The 16,315-nt window shown below is 51.5% G+C and overlaps 4 protein-coding genes across 4 annotated transcripts; 2 read left to right on the top strand and 2 right to left on the bottom strand.

The window, feature by feature from the left end:
• Nucleotides 1–1,174: 1,174 nt before the first annotated feature.
• BKA67DRAFT_498347 (actin interacting protein 3-domain-containing protein) lies at nt 1,175–3,868 on the bottom strand (the record flags this gene model as incomplete). The annotated part of the gene is made up of 1 exon (XM_046097060.1): nt 1,175–3,868. A coding segment is annotated over one exon (2,694 nt), but the record flags the coding sequence as incomplete, so codon positions are not given.
• Nucleotides 3,869–6,194: 2,326 nt separating this feature from the next.
• BKA67DRAFT_525344 (uncharacterized protein) lies at nt 6,195–7,466 on the top strand (the record flags this gene model as incomplete). The annotated part of the gene is made up of 2 exons (XM_046098653.1): nt 6,195–6,240; nt 6,280–7,466. The coding sequence occupies 2 exons, from the start codon at nt 6,195–6,197 to the stop codon at nt 7,464–7,466; spliced, it is 1,233 nt and encodes a 410-aa protein (XP_045953239.1).
• Nucleotides 7,467–11,008: 3,542 nt separating this feature from the next.
• Nucleotides 11,009–11,628, bottom strand: BKA67DRAFT_540219 (uncharacterized protein; the record flags this gene model as incomplete). The annotated part of the gene is made up of 2 exons (XM_046100740.1): nt 11,009–11,417; nt 11,462–11,628. The coding sequence occupies 2 exons, from the start codon at nt 11,626–11,628 to the stop codon at nt 11,009–11,011; spliced, it is 576 nt and encodes a 191-aa protein (XP_045953238.1).
• Nucleotides 11,629–12,389: 761 nt separating this feature from the next.
• On the top strand, nt 12,390–14,927 carry BKA67DRAFT_524970 (uncharacterized protein; the record flags this gene model as incomplete). Its single annotated transcript, XM_046098631.1, has 2 exons — nt 12,390–12,763; nt 12,824–14,927. The coding sequence occupies 2 exons, from the start codon at nt 12,390–12,392 to the stop codon at nt 14,925–14,927; spliced, it is 2,478 nt and encodes an 825-aa protein (XP_045953237.1).
• Nucleotides 14,928–16,315: the final 1,388 nt, after the last annotated feature.

Raw genomic sequence — 16,315 nt, 5'->3', positions numbered from 1 at the left:
ATCCTCGCGACGCACCCTCCACCGCGTATAGACCTAGACCGATCCTTGTGAGGTCCAGGGCCCCGTCTTGCAGCCACTATATACCGACCTCATGCGGAAGGAAAGAAATTGATAGTCTTCACCGGCCAGTCGCAAAGCGCCAGCGCGCCCAGCATCCGCGGGCGCAGTATTTTTCCCCAGCCGAGAACTGATGATATGCCGAGGTCCAAGGGAACGAGCAGCTCGCGTATATTAGAATGCGCCGCAGCCATGAACTCAGTGCGGCATCATGCAAGGTAGAAGTGCGATGTCCCCTTTTGACATGGCAGCCTCTGTCCATAGTCAACGTCGAATCCAATCTCGACAACCAGTTGGTTCAAACAGGTTACGGATATTTTTTCCAAGAGGTCTCATGTTCTCTCGTATGAGCGTGTAGAATTCTGAGGATAAACTCTCTTCTCCGCCCCTTTTCGTGACACCTCCATAACTGGCCAATAAGCATGAACGAGTAGCATGCTCCAAGCACGTGAGATTGGCCATCGATGAACTTTTCGGAATGGCTGATGGCCTCTTGTACGCAAGTGGATTCTTTTGCAGCCACCTTGAAGAGGACCTGTCGTTATCACACGAACTCAAGAGACCCCCAATGCAATAGCAGAGGATGCCACTCTGGCTGACTTCAGGCATGATGTGGAGTACACGTGAGTCCACAACCGCAGCATTCATCGTAGCGACAGGTCAACCATGGGAACAGCAGAATATGGGACTTTGCACGACGGGTGTTTTTGTGTGTGGAATAACCTTATATCACGGATGCATTTGGTTTTCTTGTTTAAAAATCAAATAGATTTGGATATCCCATCATGAAAACCTGAACTCCACAGCTCATGTGATAGTAGATACAAAACCAAACACAATGCGGCCGAACGCTAATCTACCCAAAACAACCAAGGAGCTCGAAGAAGCATAATATACGTATATCCCATGTCCCGGGCCCAAATATTGCGCCATTCTTCGCTCGTCAATCAGCCATGATATCTTGGTCAGTCGTTCCATCGAACTGTTGCTGGAAAAGAGGTCTTGCCGTATCCTACTGGGGCTCCACCTCAGGAGCAAGTTCTTCCTCTTCCTCTTCAGGTGTGCCAAAGTCCTCCTCGGTTGCTTCCTCGGTTGCCTCATCGCCCTCCTCCTCGCCGATTGGCTCCTCTGGGACGATACCATTCATCCTCTCCCAAACCTCACGTCTGATTCTATCGTCTTTTGCCTTTCGAGCGCGCTCGACTTCTTCAAAGCCGCCGCTCTTCTTCAGCTTGCCCTCTTCAACAAAGCTAGCCAATTCTTTCTTCAAGGGGTTCTCTGCTCTAGTTTCGAGGTCTTTCTGTCTCAACCTTTCCGCTCTTTCGATTGCTTCGAGTCTGTCTTCGTGGTTTGGCTGCAAAGCTCTTACTTCGCCAAGAACACCCTCCTTGGCGGCTGACGGATCAGAACTGTTGCCAAGATTGCTAAGACCCTTGGAGAACTGTCGTGCTGTCGGTGTGGTATCCTTCATTTGTTCCTTAGTGGCTTGCTCGACAAGCGCGAAAGTCTCAGATGCCTTTTCAAGATCATCCTGCAAATCAACCATGAGATCTTCCATAACCTTGAGTTCGTCTCGTCCTTGGCATACATCCTCGAGCTCTTTCTCCCAGATTTTGGTCCAGACAGGCTTCTCACGCTTCATGTAATCGCGAACCTTGGTGAGCTCTTTGGTCAGGTTCTGGATGTCCTTCGATACTTCTTCGAGTTGACGGGGCACGGGGCGAACGCCACGGTGTACGACGTCCTTCCGCAAGTCTTCGACGAGATCTTGAAGATCATCCACCTTGGTGACAAGGTGGTCGGAGTCAGTGTTGAGCTGTTTACGACCCTTGGCAACATAAACAGGACCGGAACCATTGTCCGAGTTGGAGACAGAAGCCTTGGCTGCAGCAACCTTGACATTGTTGGCCTTGTTACGTAATGTGGACATGGAGCTTTGGATCTCTGTTTGGAAGTTGGAGTAAGTCTGGCGCATGACAGCCAAGTCTCGCCGAAGACTCTGTAGTTCTCTGAGCTGGCTTGGGTTGAGTTTCGCTCCGGGGCCAGCTGTTTTCGAACCAGAAGGCTCCATGACGACTGGAGGTTGAGATGCTAAACGAGCCATTTCTTTTGCAGTTTCTAGTGTGCGGTCAGACACCCTTTGCAGCGCCGTGCTTTGATCGTCGACGTTCTGCTTGACTTCCTCTACCGCCTTCTTCAGAGCTCCTATGCCCTCATCAATGTGCTTTTTAACCTCGTCGAGCGTCTCGATGTTGAGTGCCAAGACGGTTCGATCCTTGATATCAGAGAGATCTTCCAATTCATGGCGAACACCGGAAACGGGATCTTGAATGTAGATTTCGGGCAGATCAGAGCCATTCAGCGCCGTATTCCATGAGAATTTCTCGATAAAAGCCAACTGCAATTTTCCGATTGTCAAACCCGTATAGCCTTCGGGCAAGACAAACTTCTTGACTTTGGATTTGTATTGCAGAAAGAGAGTCAACTCCCTATCGAGCGGCGGTGACTGCTCCACGATGCTGTTCGCTTGTGGCTGCTGTTGGGGCGTCTTTGGCCGCTCTTGAGTCTGCGGTGGCTCCGGCTTCTGCTCAGCCGATGTGTCTATTGATGACGCCCTTGTCTTTTCAGGCGAGCCGGGACCAATAGGGAAAGCATCATCCAGAGGCCCAGAAATAGTCGCACTAGGTCTGTACCTCTCCTCCGGTGAGGTAGCTTGAGGCGACCTAGGCCGGGGCTTAGTCTGCTCGATCGGTAGGCTTGCTTCGGAAACCTTGCTGGGTATCCTGTTTGGTGAGGACTCGAAGGTGGTCTTTGACTGGTTCGAATCGGACCTGTTGTGTTTCATAGCCTCCCTCAGCTGTACAGCGCGCAGCGACTCGCGTACTTCACCGCGCCCTCTGTTCGGTATCGGGGTATTTTGCGAAGGTAGCATAGGCACGCCATTGGTGGGCGCCCCAAGCATTTTGGAGACTTGGTAGGCAGAGTACCTCCTCGAGGCCCTCCTTTCCAAGTCACCCCCTCTCTGCAAAGCAGCAAGAGCACTCTGTTGTGATTTGGGAGGCGGAGGGGGCGGCGGGAAAGAGTCGATATCTATGGGCACAGCCGAGGGACCGGCCGGAATGGTGGATTCGTCGCCAGGATACGGCGGCATGACTGGTATACTTTGCATAGTGTTGCTCGATAATGAAGATTGGTCCGACGCAATAGAGGATTGGGTTTGATCTCGCGGCTGTAACTTGCGTGACGGTGAACCGTTCACCCCAGGGGGCCCTCCCGACCCTGAGCTATCGCGTCCGCCGTTGTAGCTATGATCCCCCAAACCTTCGTTCAGTAAGGTGGTGAGCCCTGTGCCGGAGCTTCCGGTGGTACTGCTGCTCAGGGTGCGATTTGCCATGCTCGACTCAGCATCGGGTGAGGCGGCGCCGCCCTCTTTGTCGCGTGCCTGCTTTGCGCGAAGCTTTTGTTGTTTGCGCTTCAGTCCGTGCAGAAGATTTATGATGATATCACGTATCCTCGGCAGGTACTTTTCGAGGCTTTCGGTGCTTGCCTCCTGGCTCAAGGTTGATTCGAGGATATGCCTGAGGTTTTCGGGGACGTTTCCTAGGTCTGAGGTATCAACGTTGATAGCGGTGAATGCGCGGCAGGCCATGTTGAATTCGTATCCCAGCCTCACGTAGACGTCGGACACCTGGGTGTCGGTGGCGGCGCCGCGCGACCATTGTGTCAGTGTTTCGAGGAGTTGTTTCGTGGCGACGAGCAGGTGAGTGACACTTTTCTCTATTTGTGACAAGGGCATGTTCGAGCCGCTAGATTGCTGTTTTATGCTCACATCAGTGATCCATTGTTGCAGCGTGATAGGGGATCGACTCATTGCGCCTCGTGGCCCCATGTTGGTGGTTTGGCTGGTAGTGTTGTGGTAGTTGTTGCGGGTGCGGGTGTGGGAATCAACTTTGATTCGAAGGGGTGCAATCAACTCTGATTGTAGATGTGGCCATGGGCGAAGCTGGAGTCGCTGCATTTCTGTAAGAGTACTCACATTCCTCCTCGAACCTCCGGACCTGTTCGAGGCCGTAGAAGACCGTGATTGCATGTTTGCCGGTGACATGGGCCTTTGAGGGACACCAGAGGAAGGAGGCGGGCCTGGAGGGTCAACAGCAGGCGACCGCCGCTGCATCGATCGCTGTGATGGGTTTGGAGCCTGCATTGTTGATTTCGTCCTTGGTTCCTTTCTTTTCTGGCTTCTGTCTGTCTATGCTTCCTCCCAGACTGATCCTGCTCCTACAATGGCCACCTCTCTGGGATTGCGCGTCTGTTCAACCTTGGGCGGGCGGGAACTCCCTTCGGCGGCCGGAGGGTTTCAGTGATTGTGACGGCCCAATCTATCCTGTGGTACACAGCCAAAATTCGGCTCGTTTCGCCTGGCGGATTACTAGTGAGGGTTAATGCGACGAAGAAAAAGAATACGAAGCAAGGGTCAAAAATCAAAGCAGGTAATTTCAAAGGACTATGGTATTTCGACAACCGCGGCGGAGGGGAAATCAATCAGGTTGCTTAGTGTGCGGCTTACGGGACAAGAGGTGATGTTCAGGCCAGCTTAGCGGGTGGATTGGATTTGGCGCGACGATGTCGTCAAAAATGAGCCGCCAGTCCGCTGCAAAGCTGGAGGTCGGGCGTCTCGAGGGTCAAGGCAGAGGTCAAGCCAAAAGGCTCTGTCAGAGTCAAGGCTCAGTCAGAGGAGAGGATCCAGCAGGATTACCGAGTCCAGTTTCAATGCAACAGAGACCAAGACCAAGACCAGAAGCGGGTGAACGGACCCCCCTAAAAGCACCTGAAGACTACTGCAAGGCCCTCCAAACAGAAAGAGAAACAGAAACAGAACACCTGTGCCCGCCAAAACCCTAGAACAGGCTGCAAAGCCGTCTTCTGTACTATGTACCGTGTGATCCATGCCTAGGCTAGACATCTCTCCCCTGCATGTGCTCCAGCATATGGCTTATGTACCCGCTTTCCCTTAAACAAACAGTTCAGAACGCCTGCATTCCTCCCGCTTTCCCTTGGACAAATCTACGCGGCCTCCGCCTCTGCGACCGTCCCTCTGCATTCGTTCCCGCATCTTGCCTCTACACTAAGGTTAGACTAAAACAATCTTTTCTCTGGCAGGCAAGATATGTTTCTACTCGTTTGTCTGTTTCAGTGCTCGATAAACACAAGCTGTCAAGTTAGCACGACTACAGTACCTTATCCTTCTCTTCCTGCTGGTTTCAAGCCCCGTTAAGCATGTGGATACGGACGGTGTACATGCCCGCTGCCAACACAACGATTGCACCTACATAATCAACGCATCATTTGCTTATGTTATCCGAAACGTTCGCAGCAATAGACTCTTGCCCTTGCAGCCGTTAGGTCTCAAGACTTTTTAAGCATGATCAACGCCTGAGCCATTCGCTTCTACGCCAGACGTGGGAATAGAGGAATTCGGTAGGTTAGTCGCTGTGCTTGCAGCACCCACGAAAGGCTTCTCGTTCCACAATTCAAGGCCGCCTTGTGAATGATCCTCGACTATAATTATCGCCCAGGCAGGTGTATTTCGGTCAGGTCTGGTGTTTCCTTTTCCCTGTGGCGCGCATTTCGGACTCCAGTCTGCATGAAATACCGCCGTACACTTCTAATCAAGCTGTGAAGTAAGATGAATGAATTACGAGACAAATCATTCTAGCAACCCCCTACCGCTCGCCGTCCAAATCTGCAGAACGTAAATCCGGGTTGCCTTCAGAAATCCCCCCAATTAATTGCTAAGGCAAGTCCGCATCGTGGCATGGTGAGCCGGAGAATGTCTCAGCGCCGAAAATCCCCGGTCCAGCGGCCGCCCACTAACCACCACTTACATAGCCACCCACACGGAGAATGATAGTGACAACTTCCCCGGTCAGCGAGTATATAAATCCAACTTATTGCTGCCCCTAGAAGAAACTCGAAGGCAAACTACTACGTATCCATACCATTCTCTTTCCAGCAAAACGGCGCAGTATAACCATTATACACTAATTATATCTGCAGCAGACGCCTAAGCATCATTAATACATACGTCATATTGCTTTCCCCTCTGCACACAAGTAACTAAGCGTAGACAAGTCCATATGGCTTCACTGCATATTGCAGTCATTGGCGCAGGACCTGTCGGCTGTATGCTGGCCCGGATCCTCAGTATCTCTGTTCCCTCAGTTTCCATAACAATATACGAATCCGATAGCTCGCCCAACTTCCGTTCACAAGGCGGCGCACTAGATCTCCATCCAAAGAGTGGTCTCGCTGCCATACATGAGGCACAGCTGGAGGAACAATTTCAGAAATATGCTCGCTTCGATGGTGACTACTACAACATGTGCGACAAAGACTTCAGGACTCTCCTCACCTTTGGACCCAGCGCCAAGGGTACCCTAGAGCGTCCAGAAATCGATCGGGCAGACTTGCGCAAGATGCTCGCTGATTCACTGCCAGTGGGCACAATCAAATGGGGACACCGCCTAGCATATCTCGAATCTGACGGCGAAGGCCAAAAGACTTTGGTCTTCAAAGACGGTACGACAGCCACAGGGTTTGATCTTGTGGTCGGCGCTGAGGGAGCATGGAGCAAAGTGCGCTCTGCCCTCACGGATATCAGGCCGTACTACTCAGGCATTGGGTATCACAGTCTCGACATCCTGGACCCCAAAACTACGGTCCCGGGGCTGCACAAGCTAGTCAACGGCGGCAACATATTCGCCTCCAACGCACACCAGAGAATTTCCATTCAGCAGATGGGCGACGGCAGTCTGCACATCGGCTACGTCAAGGTGCGGCCGGAAACTTGGCAAGACTCGGCCTCGAAGGACTGGTGTGGCTACGACGTCCACGATATCGAGTCGACGCGGGTCGGAATCCTCGAGGACATCGCGGACTGGGACCCCAGACTCAAGGAGGCTATCGAGAGGGCCGAGGGGAGATGCCAGCCCAAAAATCTGTACATGCTGCCCGTGGATTTCAGTTGGGAACACAAAGCGGGTGTGACGCTCATCGGCGACGCCGCGCACCTCATGACGCCGTTCGCGGGCGAGGGCGTCAATGTCGGTTTCGACGATGCGAGACACCTCGCCGCTGCCATCAAGAGGAGCGTCGAGATGGGGACTTTGCTGGATGAGGAGGTCAGGCAGGCGGAAGAGACCATGTTTCCACGCATGAATATGTTCCAGGAGCTCACGGAGTCGCTTATGAACCTCTGGATGTTCAGCGATGATGTGCGTACAGTTGTCCCGAAAGTGATTATGAAACATGTGTCGATGGGCACCCCATGGATAGTACACCCGCTGCTGTGGGCTGTGGTGCAAGGATGGTGGACAGTTAGGGGACTAAAGGAGAAAGTATTTGGGTAAGAACGATAGTGTAACGATCCAATGGGTGGTTTCGGGGTGCACGCTTGAGCAAATGGACGTGATTCTCTGGCTGCATGGAAACATTTTCTTTTGTCCGGAAATAGATCCGAACCGCGAACGTCTTACCGTCACAGCATTCTGGTTCTAGAACCTGCGCCTGCGGTTACCAGCTACGTTGTATGACTGGATACGAAGCATGATTGCAAGGCCCCGCAGCTCAAGGTATGACAATACGGGCCGAGCAGCCTAACATTGAGAAAACCTGATTGGTGAAATAATTGATAACCTTGCTTGAGAAATTGAGCTCATTCCTATGGCCAAGGCAAAACCTACCACCATGAGACTTAACTACATATGACCGGTGTGTCGAGAGCCTTGACCATTTCATTTGTATATGTAAGCAGAGAATGGCTTTTAAAACTTGACCCAAAAAAACCCCGTGAAACTCGGACAAACTGCTCATAATCCGATCAAAGATTTGATGTTTGAGGTGTGCTTCTTGAAATGCCGTAGAACCAAAATGAATCGGTAAATACGGAGCAGAGACCACCTTCAATTGCCGATTTCGCGCGGATGCCCCGTTTGAGATAGGAACCGGGTTTTTTATGCAAGCAGCCGCTGCCGACCATATGCAGGAGGATCAGCCACGGGCCACAAGAATGCTGTTACCGAACATAAGCACAATGCGAGATCATCAGAGCGAATATTGATAGGCCGACTAATAACTTTCCGTGGTTAGCTAACAGAGACTCAGGTGATACTGCAGGTTTACAAGCCTAAAATGAAGTCAATGACACGACCTAGCTGCGATGAGGCCAAGCCTTATCACGATTTGTTCTTGGTCCCCAAAAAGAAAAGTAGAAAAACGCTACCTGGTATGCGAACCACCCTCCTGGGCGCGTTTGTCCCTTCACAAAATTCCGTGCTCCAGGTTCTTATCAGTATCGGAAGGTTACACCACGAATTTGTTTGTTCTTCATGAAATAGAAATTTCAGCCCATCGGTGAGGAAAACTCTCAGTGCAGTTCGACAGGGGGAAACCTGCCAGGGTAAAGTGTAAATCGTATGCCCATTGACAAGTTGCCAAAATTAGTCGCAAAGTATGAGGTCGGAGATCTCGTTTGCGGCTGCGCCGGCTGCGCGGGGAACTAGGATCGGGAGCTAACGTTAGGAACATCAATTGTGGACCATGGCGATCTATCAAGCGGCTGCGTAAACATACACAGAGCATGTCGAGAAAGAACGTACAAGAACATATCCGTGCTCTCATCGATTCATCGCATGCGGCTTGTGTTGAGGCCGCTACCGAGCCAGTTTTCATTGCCATGTTTCCAGGTCGGACGTGAAGTGAACCGTTTGCCATACGACTACCTCAATAACGAGGGCTTCGATTAGAAGGTCGGCAGCAAGGACCTTACCATACAACTCACCGTTTCGACAAGACTCCAAACCTCGGATTAATCTAAACGGACGTCGAAAGGATGACTTAAGAGCAAGAAGACTTAGTAATCTGGAAACATTGTGTAAAGAACATCAGGCTTGTCTCAGAATCGAGATGACCAACCAATGGTGTATATATATGTCCATAACTTTTCTTTTCCTTTCTTTTTTTGGCTCTGATGGCTTAAGGCGCTACTCGCCACTTTCGTCAGGTATGATTTCCTCGGAGCAAGTGGCACAAATGTGCTGTAAATCGTGCCACCTCAAGAATCTAATTTTGCTTGGCACATTGAGTAAGTAATGCCGTAGTGCTACTTGCAGCTGTCGAACTTATTGTCTGTACCACTCAAACGGCGGGGCTTTGTTTGTACAGTGCACATATATTCATGACGAGATGTTGGTAGAGCTAGTCAGTATGTGTATCGTAGAGGCCGCACGCGTCCTTACTGGCAACGCTCAGGAACCGCACCTTGTCCTGACTGATGAAGCATTTGTGACGTATAAACTAAACTAGCGCTCGAGGTCAGCCGATGCGAAAGAATAGTATGTCTTACACAGTCCCGGTGGTAGTTCGGGCCCCCGATTCTATTTTTGAACCAGCAGATCTAGATACTCTACAACCTCAACCATGTTAAACACCTCCGAGAGACTGCTAAATATTTTTCTCTCGAATCTTATGTATCGAACAGAATCAACAGAATCGAGGAAGTGAGTTACGATCGTAAGTAGTATGTTATTGTTTTGTTTCCATTCAAATCCGTCAGCTTTGCTGCTCACATGAACAACGCAGTCATGCAGCCTCTATTTTATAACCAGTTGTACTCGGAGGGTAGGATGCTATACGCAGAAAAGACGCGCATAGGTAGCAGAATTGATTGGGGGGGGGGGGGGGGGGGGTTTGAATTTTTTTTATTTTTAAAAATCTTTTTCGTTGTCCCCTCCCTGTTTACCGAAATGCACCGCCCAACTCGAGTGTTCCCAATTCCGATGATGCTAGATTACATTACCTGACCTCATCAGGCTCAAAACCGGGCGCAATGCAAAGCATGGTGCGACGGCCCGGGATGATCACTAGTCGGGCACGTTGTAAAATCGGAATACCTGAGGCATCAGCCGCTTCCGAAGGAGCTTGGTCAGTTACATTTCAAAGCCATGTCAGTCATATGTGCTGACCCTGGTGGGATGCAAGAATTGCTCGGGGCGGTCTCACTTGTTTGCTGCTGAAATCTTGAGTCTCGAAGAAGAACTGGTGCTGCCAGGCTAAAACAGTCTCCATCTGAGGTTCATAGCCCGTATATGCAGTGTCAAGTGGCATGGGAACATCCACAAATCCACATCGGTTTGGTTCCTGGAGGACACACAAATAAAGAGAGAGCATACAGTGCTATTATAAATCAGTCCACACCCATTACCCCAGACGGGAAGATAGATAGACCAATACTGATTTGGACTAGTGCGGTCGCTAGAACAGCAGCAGCTGGCAGCTTGTCTACTATGGTACCCGCAGGCACTCGCTCTACTCACGTTTGGGTCTTGTGTGTTGAGTACTGTAACGCACGACTCTCGTTTCTTGCCGAGCCTGCGCACCCCATCCTCCACCCACCAAACCAACCCCAGTCGTTCGCTAACTTAACAGGCGGGTTTGGGACAAGCTGCCGCTTGGGTTTGCATTCAATGGCAAGGGAAAGTGCGAACCCTCATAATTTTTATTTTTTATTTTATTTGGCCTCACATGCGATCGAGCCCCCAATTTCATACTTACCTTATTGCCTACAGTATACTCCACTCCCCTCGGGAACCACTTACGTACTGTTCCTTTAATCTTCACGAGTCTTGTCGCGGAGGGCGGAGAAAGGAGACTTGTACATTTTTGAAAAGCGACATTGATTCTGCTGTCCATCCTCGCCGAGTTTTTGATCGCTGCGATTGGCAGAAGGCAGATGCAATTGTAGAAGCTCAGTCTGGTGTCCAGCTCATTCGGGCGCAACACAAGAAGGCCCTACCCCGAGGTGAGACACTACTAAATCCACGACCCCCCAAAGAAACCTAGACCATCAAAAGAGAACAGCATATCACAAGCCCAGGCAGTAGATCCGACTTCCTCACCCCCCTTCTGCCATAACTATATCATCATAACCTCGAGCGAGAGTATTTGAGCATCGGTAGCTATCGAGGCTGCCAGTGTTGATATTCTCCAGCTGGGTCGTCTCGTCTTGTCTCGTCTCGTCTCTCGTCTTTGTCTTGTCTTGGCGCACTTTGTTGGTGCTCGAGCTGTTCGAGTGCTGTTCTGTCCCATTGGGACTTGCACTTGCTAGACAAAAGCGGGCTTCTGGTTGACACTGCCATTTCCCGTCCAAAGAGGTCCGTCCATCTCGAATTAAACCAAGACCCTTGGAAGCAAGACCCAACCCAACTTGAATTGCCCCCAAGCACGGCGCCGCAGCGAGTGAAAGTAGCAAGCTCCAAGCAGAGCCAAGCAGCAACCCAGCAGCAGCTCCTAGATGCGGGCCACTTTGTTCCCCGGCTACTTTCCACAACACCTCACCTCACCTTACTGCTCGTACACTTCATACTCATCACTTTGGGGGTTGGTCGTGTCAACAACGAAACCAACAAGCGCCTTCGTCTTCGTCTTCGTCTCCGTCTTCGCCCTTCCCATCCTCACTTCCCCTCCTCCGTTCCCGAGCTTGAACTTGAACCTGGTCCAGCCCGCTTTCGCCATTTTTGGCCTCTTGACCAACATCGTCTCAAGTGGCAGCTTGCTGCTACCCTACTCGCCTTTGTACTTTCAGACACTCATTGCGCGCTCCAGCGCATCACAGCCTTTTTGCTTTCTTTTCTTCATGAGCTGACCACGACGTTCCCTCTCCACAGCCCTCTTAATCCCACGGCCTGGTCATTGGCTACAGATTTTCACCTCAACCAACTACGACGTACCTACAGCTCGTCTGCACGCCCGAGACAAGCAGCATACGCACAATTGGCACTGTAAAGTAAGTTCAAACCACTACTCGTGCCACATCTGATATCGTGTCTGTTGTGTCTTCTACAGCCGCGGCTTCTCCATCTTTGCCTGGTACATTTTGACCAGCCCATGCTGCCGTCAGACATCTCCACTGTTTCTAATCGACGGCTGTGCTGCATGCCACAAAGCACCAGCCCATTCTGTTTTGTTGAAGAACCGTACTCACTAATGGACGTTCAGAATATTCGGGCCCGAATTCTTCCTTCGTAGACGCACAACTTAGGAGACGGTCTTCTCAAGACTGTACAACGCCGACCTTCGTTTAAGGATGGTACAGCCCAAGAAGACGGCTACCGCCCTTAGCAACGGAACGAACAGAAAGGACACATCAAATATGTCGTATCAAAAGAAAGACGCCATGCCTAGCAAGTCGGACGCAAAAGGCCAGAACGGTATGTCTTTTTCTTTTCTCTTCTTCTATCTACCGAGATAGAGAGATTGTCTTCTCAATGTCCCTAATGCTTCGTTACACAGGCAATTTTCGTACCGACACAGCCATTTCTGGCAACCGTACAGGCCAAGAGCGCGTCCTGCAACGATGGCAACCCGATGCCCCGGATACCGAGGACCACAGCCTCGAGAAAGCCAGCGGTGGCGGCTCCTGGGATCAGTTCAAAGCCAACGAAAAGCTCTTTGGCTTGAAGACAGACTACAACGAGAACTTCTACACCACACAGATTGATAAGAGCCACCCGAAATACCGGGAGAGAATTGTTGCAGCTGAGCGAACGGCCAAACAGATCGAGTCTAGTGTTGCGAGCACATCACATGTTGCCGAGGAGAGAGTGATGGACTTTGTTGGCGGTGCCGATAATGGCGATGAAGAAGACAAGTAAGCGATTTCACCATTCGTATGCACGGTAACGTGTTATTAACTACCTTTCAACCACAGATACAGCGGTGTCAAGCGTCAGCAGCAACTGGCGAATGACTTCCCTCCCCTTGGCGGTAGTAGGGATAACAAATACACACCACCAGCTCGCAGAGCACCGACCGGCTCGGCCACCGTCAAGGGCGCTCCTTTTGATCCAGCAATTATCTCTTCCCAACTAAAGTCCAATACACCACCAACCACGAACCCTTCTGATGAGAACAAGGCACGTGCAACGTCAAATGAGTCGATCGCTCCCGCTGTGCCAGCTATATCCAAGCTGCCTACCGATGTGAAGCCAGAGCAGACACCCGAGGCGTCCCAGACACCCGCTGCGGACAAGACCACCGCGCAGACTGCTACTCCGCTCAAGCCCTCCGCTGCTACAAGTCGAACTATATCTCCACAAGCAAAGGAAGGTGTGGCAGTCCCTAGTGCAACGTCGACTGTAGAGCGTGACGTATTGAATTCCTTCAAAGCGTTCGCCAACCAGCAACGGACGGTCGCCGAAAAGCAACGCAGCACGAAGGCAAGGGCCGACAAGGAGGTGAAGCTGATCGAGCTGAAGAAATTCGCCTCCAGCTTTAAGCTTCCTACCCCTGTCCCTGTTGATTTAATTGGAATTATTGCCAAGGATCCTGCCAAACAGAAGGCAATCCAAGAGAAAGCAGCCCGGGATGCTGCCGAATGCCAACGACGCAAGGTTGAAGAAAAGGTTGCTCAGGAGAAGAAACAGCCTGCTACTACCAGCGAAAGTCAGCCGAGCACAAGTGCTCAGGGCACTTCAGGTGATCGAGCACGCCCAACAGGCGCATCTTCTTCATCTAATCAGCCAGCCCCAGCAGCCGCTCGTCACTCTGGGCCCCGCCCGGGCAGTTTTGTCCCGGCCCCTTATCAACAATTCAGAAACGGAGCCCAGCATATGGGACAGGCTGGGGGCCGTCAGACTCAGGGTTTAGCAGCTCGCATTCGCGGAAATGCCGAGAATCAGAAATTGGGTGACATGCGCCAACCCCCTACTGGCCCAGCTAATGCAGTTGATCCATCCTATCTTCGCCGCGGCGGACAGAGCCAACTGGGCAACAAGCTGAATCCCAACAGTAACGAATTCCGCCCAAACGCCTTTGCTCCGACATTCACACCTAATGGTCATCACCCAAGCGTTGGCTCGAGCCCCAGATCTACGTTGAACAACGCCGTCGAGTCTCATGCCGTACCCGGCAGCGCCGGTGCCGTTGTCTTCATTACCCGGAAGAAGACTGCTCCGAACCCCAAGAAGTGCGGTATTCTGTCTTACATCAAGGCTCAGCCTAAGCCTGAGGGAAAGAACTGGGCCGACAACGATGGATTCAAGCCCTCGTTCGACACTCCCCCCACATGGCGCCAAGCGCAAGACGACGAGAAGCCTGACTCAACAATGCGCCTGTCCTACCATGAGTACTTCGAGCGACAGCCGTTTGCAACGCAGCGGACACCAGGCCCTTCTCATGGTACACCGTTGCATTTCGCACATCAGTACCAGTTGCCCCCGCACATGCAACAAGGTGCTCCTACCTCTGCAGCCCGAGCATCTCCCCACGTTCCTCCAGCTTCAATGCATGCAGGACCGCATGGACCGCTCCCCCATGGCTCCTTTAATGGAGCGGATGACCATAGAATGATGCACTCGAACTCGTCGCAATCGTTTGCGGCTTCACCGCGCGTTGGTCCGGCTTATCCCCAAGCCATGAACGCCCCATCTCAAGTGCCCTATGGCCAGAACGGAATGCAGTTCATGCCAGGTACTCCTCAACAGATGGGCGGCTTCAACAGGAGCTTTTCCAACAACACTGGGTATATGCCTCAGCAAATGCCGGTCATGATCCAACCAGGATTCATGGCTCCTCAGGGTATGTCAGGTGCACAAATGCAGATGTACCCAGGCGCTCCGCCGCAGTTCATGCATCCCGGAGCTGTGGCCCCCCAACCTATCCCAGGAGCCAACGGTTACCCTAGTCCGGGACGTGGCGCGGCTCCGATGATGGTGCACCAGGGCTCTCAACAAGGTCAACAGATTTATGGCATGAGCCCCAACGTTCAATATGGACAGCCAGCTTTCCCCCAGCAGCCCGGTCAAAGTGAGTAATTCAATAACAAACCCCAAAGACATGTTGCTAACACTCTGGTTGCAGTGAACAACATGCGCGGCTATAGCAACCAGGGCTACCAACATTATGGAACTAGCCCGCACCAGCCGCATCAATATCCTCAGCAACACCGAAATGGAAGTAACAATTTCAAAAACTTTCAAGGTCACAACCAGCACCAAACCCCGCAAGGCGGACATCAAGTTCCGGCAGGTCCTCATGGTCGCACTCCTGACACCACCGATGAAGCCAAGTGAGCTATTCACAAAATGAATAGCATTTAACCGGCGCCGCGCGCCAGCGCAATTATCTATCCATTCAGTTCAACAGCAAATACCGGCATCCTTTGAATACAGCACCGTTGCCATGGCTGCGACTATCAATTAAGAAAATATTAGCCTCTCCCGTGGCGATCTGGATTTCGCTATCAAAGCAATTATTGAACGAACTCAACCGGCCGGGTCTCGGACGGGATGGATCAACTACATATCTGCAGAGTTCTCTGCTAACAAAGCCCAGTCACATTCTAGGTTGACTTGACCAAGGATAGCAGCTCCTTGAGTTGCGATTGGTGGTCACTGGCTGAGCTGCTGTCGTGTATAGTGCTTGCTCACAAGCGGATGGCATGATTAAAGCAATGGTGAAGGAAGAAAGTTGAAGTGAGTGTTGGGAGAGGCATAGTGGGCCAGGCAAGCGATTGATTAGCCAAGCAGATCTGGCAGCAAGGTCTTCGAGCTAGGACTATCGTCATGGCTCAAGTGTTGCCAACACCTCATGGTCTGGTGGTCGGTGCCCCTTGAAAATGCGAACGGCATAGCGTATGCAGGTCATGACAAGAGAAGAGCTGCAAGCTGTGAGCGATCCTGTCAAAAGCTCTCGAGCTTACTCGGTCAATGAAGCCAATGTTCCAGAAGTACTGTTTGCAAATATTTGAGAAACCCGGCAATCAATGCCTCTATGACGACTGATTATGAATTATGATGCCAATGTGAAATTTATTCCACCAAAGACGAAAAGAAGAGGGAAGCCCAGTTTGGCGGGTACGATACATTTAACATGGCTGACTCATGAGAAATCTCTTGGCTACAAAGATCATGTGCCGAGACTACTGTATTGGCGAGAAGGCAGAATGCCTTGCGTCTCGCCACCATCCGAACTTTTGATGGCACGCATGAACAATATCCACAAGCAAGGCAGTCTGAATTTGCTTGCACAGCTGAGATTCATGGTGGGCACTCGGGCCTCTAGGCCTGCAGTCGCAGCCGAAGAGTCAAATGTGGATCCAATATCGTTGGTGCAGCTTGGCAGGAACCTCTCTGAGTCGCATTCTGGGCAGCGTGCAAGGATAGAGGCATGATGAACTGAGGCTGGACAAACAAGAAATCCC

Source organism: Truncatella angustata, assembly GCF_020726525.1.
Source record: "Truncatella angustata strain MPI-SDFR-AT-0073 chromosome Unknown BKA67scaffold_9, whole genome shotgun sequence".
NCBI classification, from domain to species: Eukaryota; Fungi; Ascomycota; class Sordariomycetes; order Amphisphaeriales; family Sporocadaceae; genus Truncatella; species Truncatella angustata.
The sequence above is the reverse complement of the archived record's forward strand: the minus strand, read 5'-3'. Positions and strand labels throughout refer to the sequence as shown.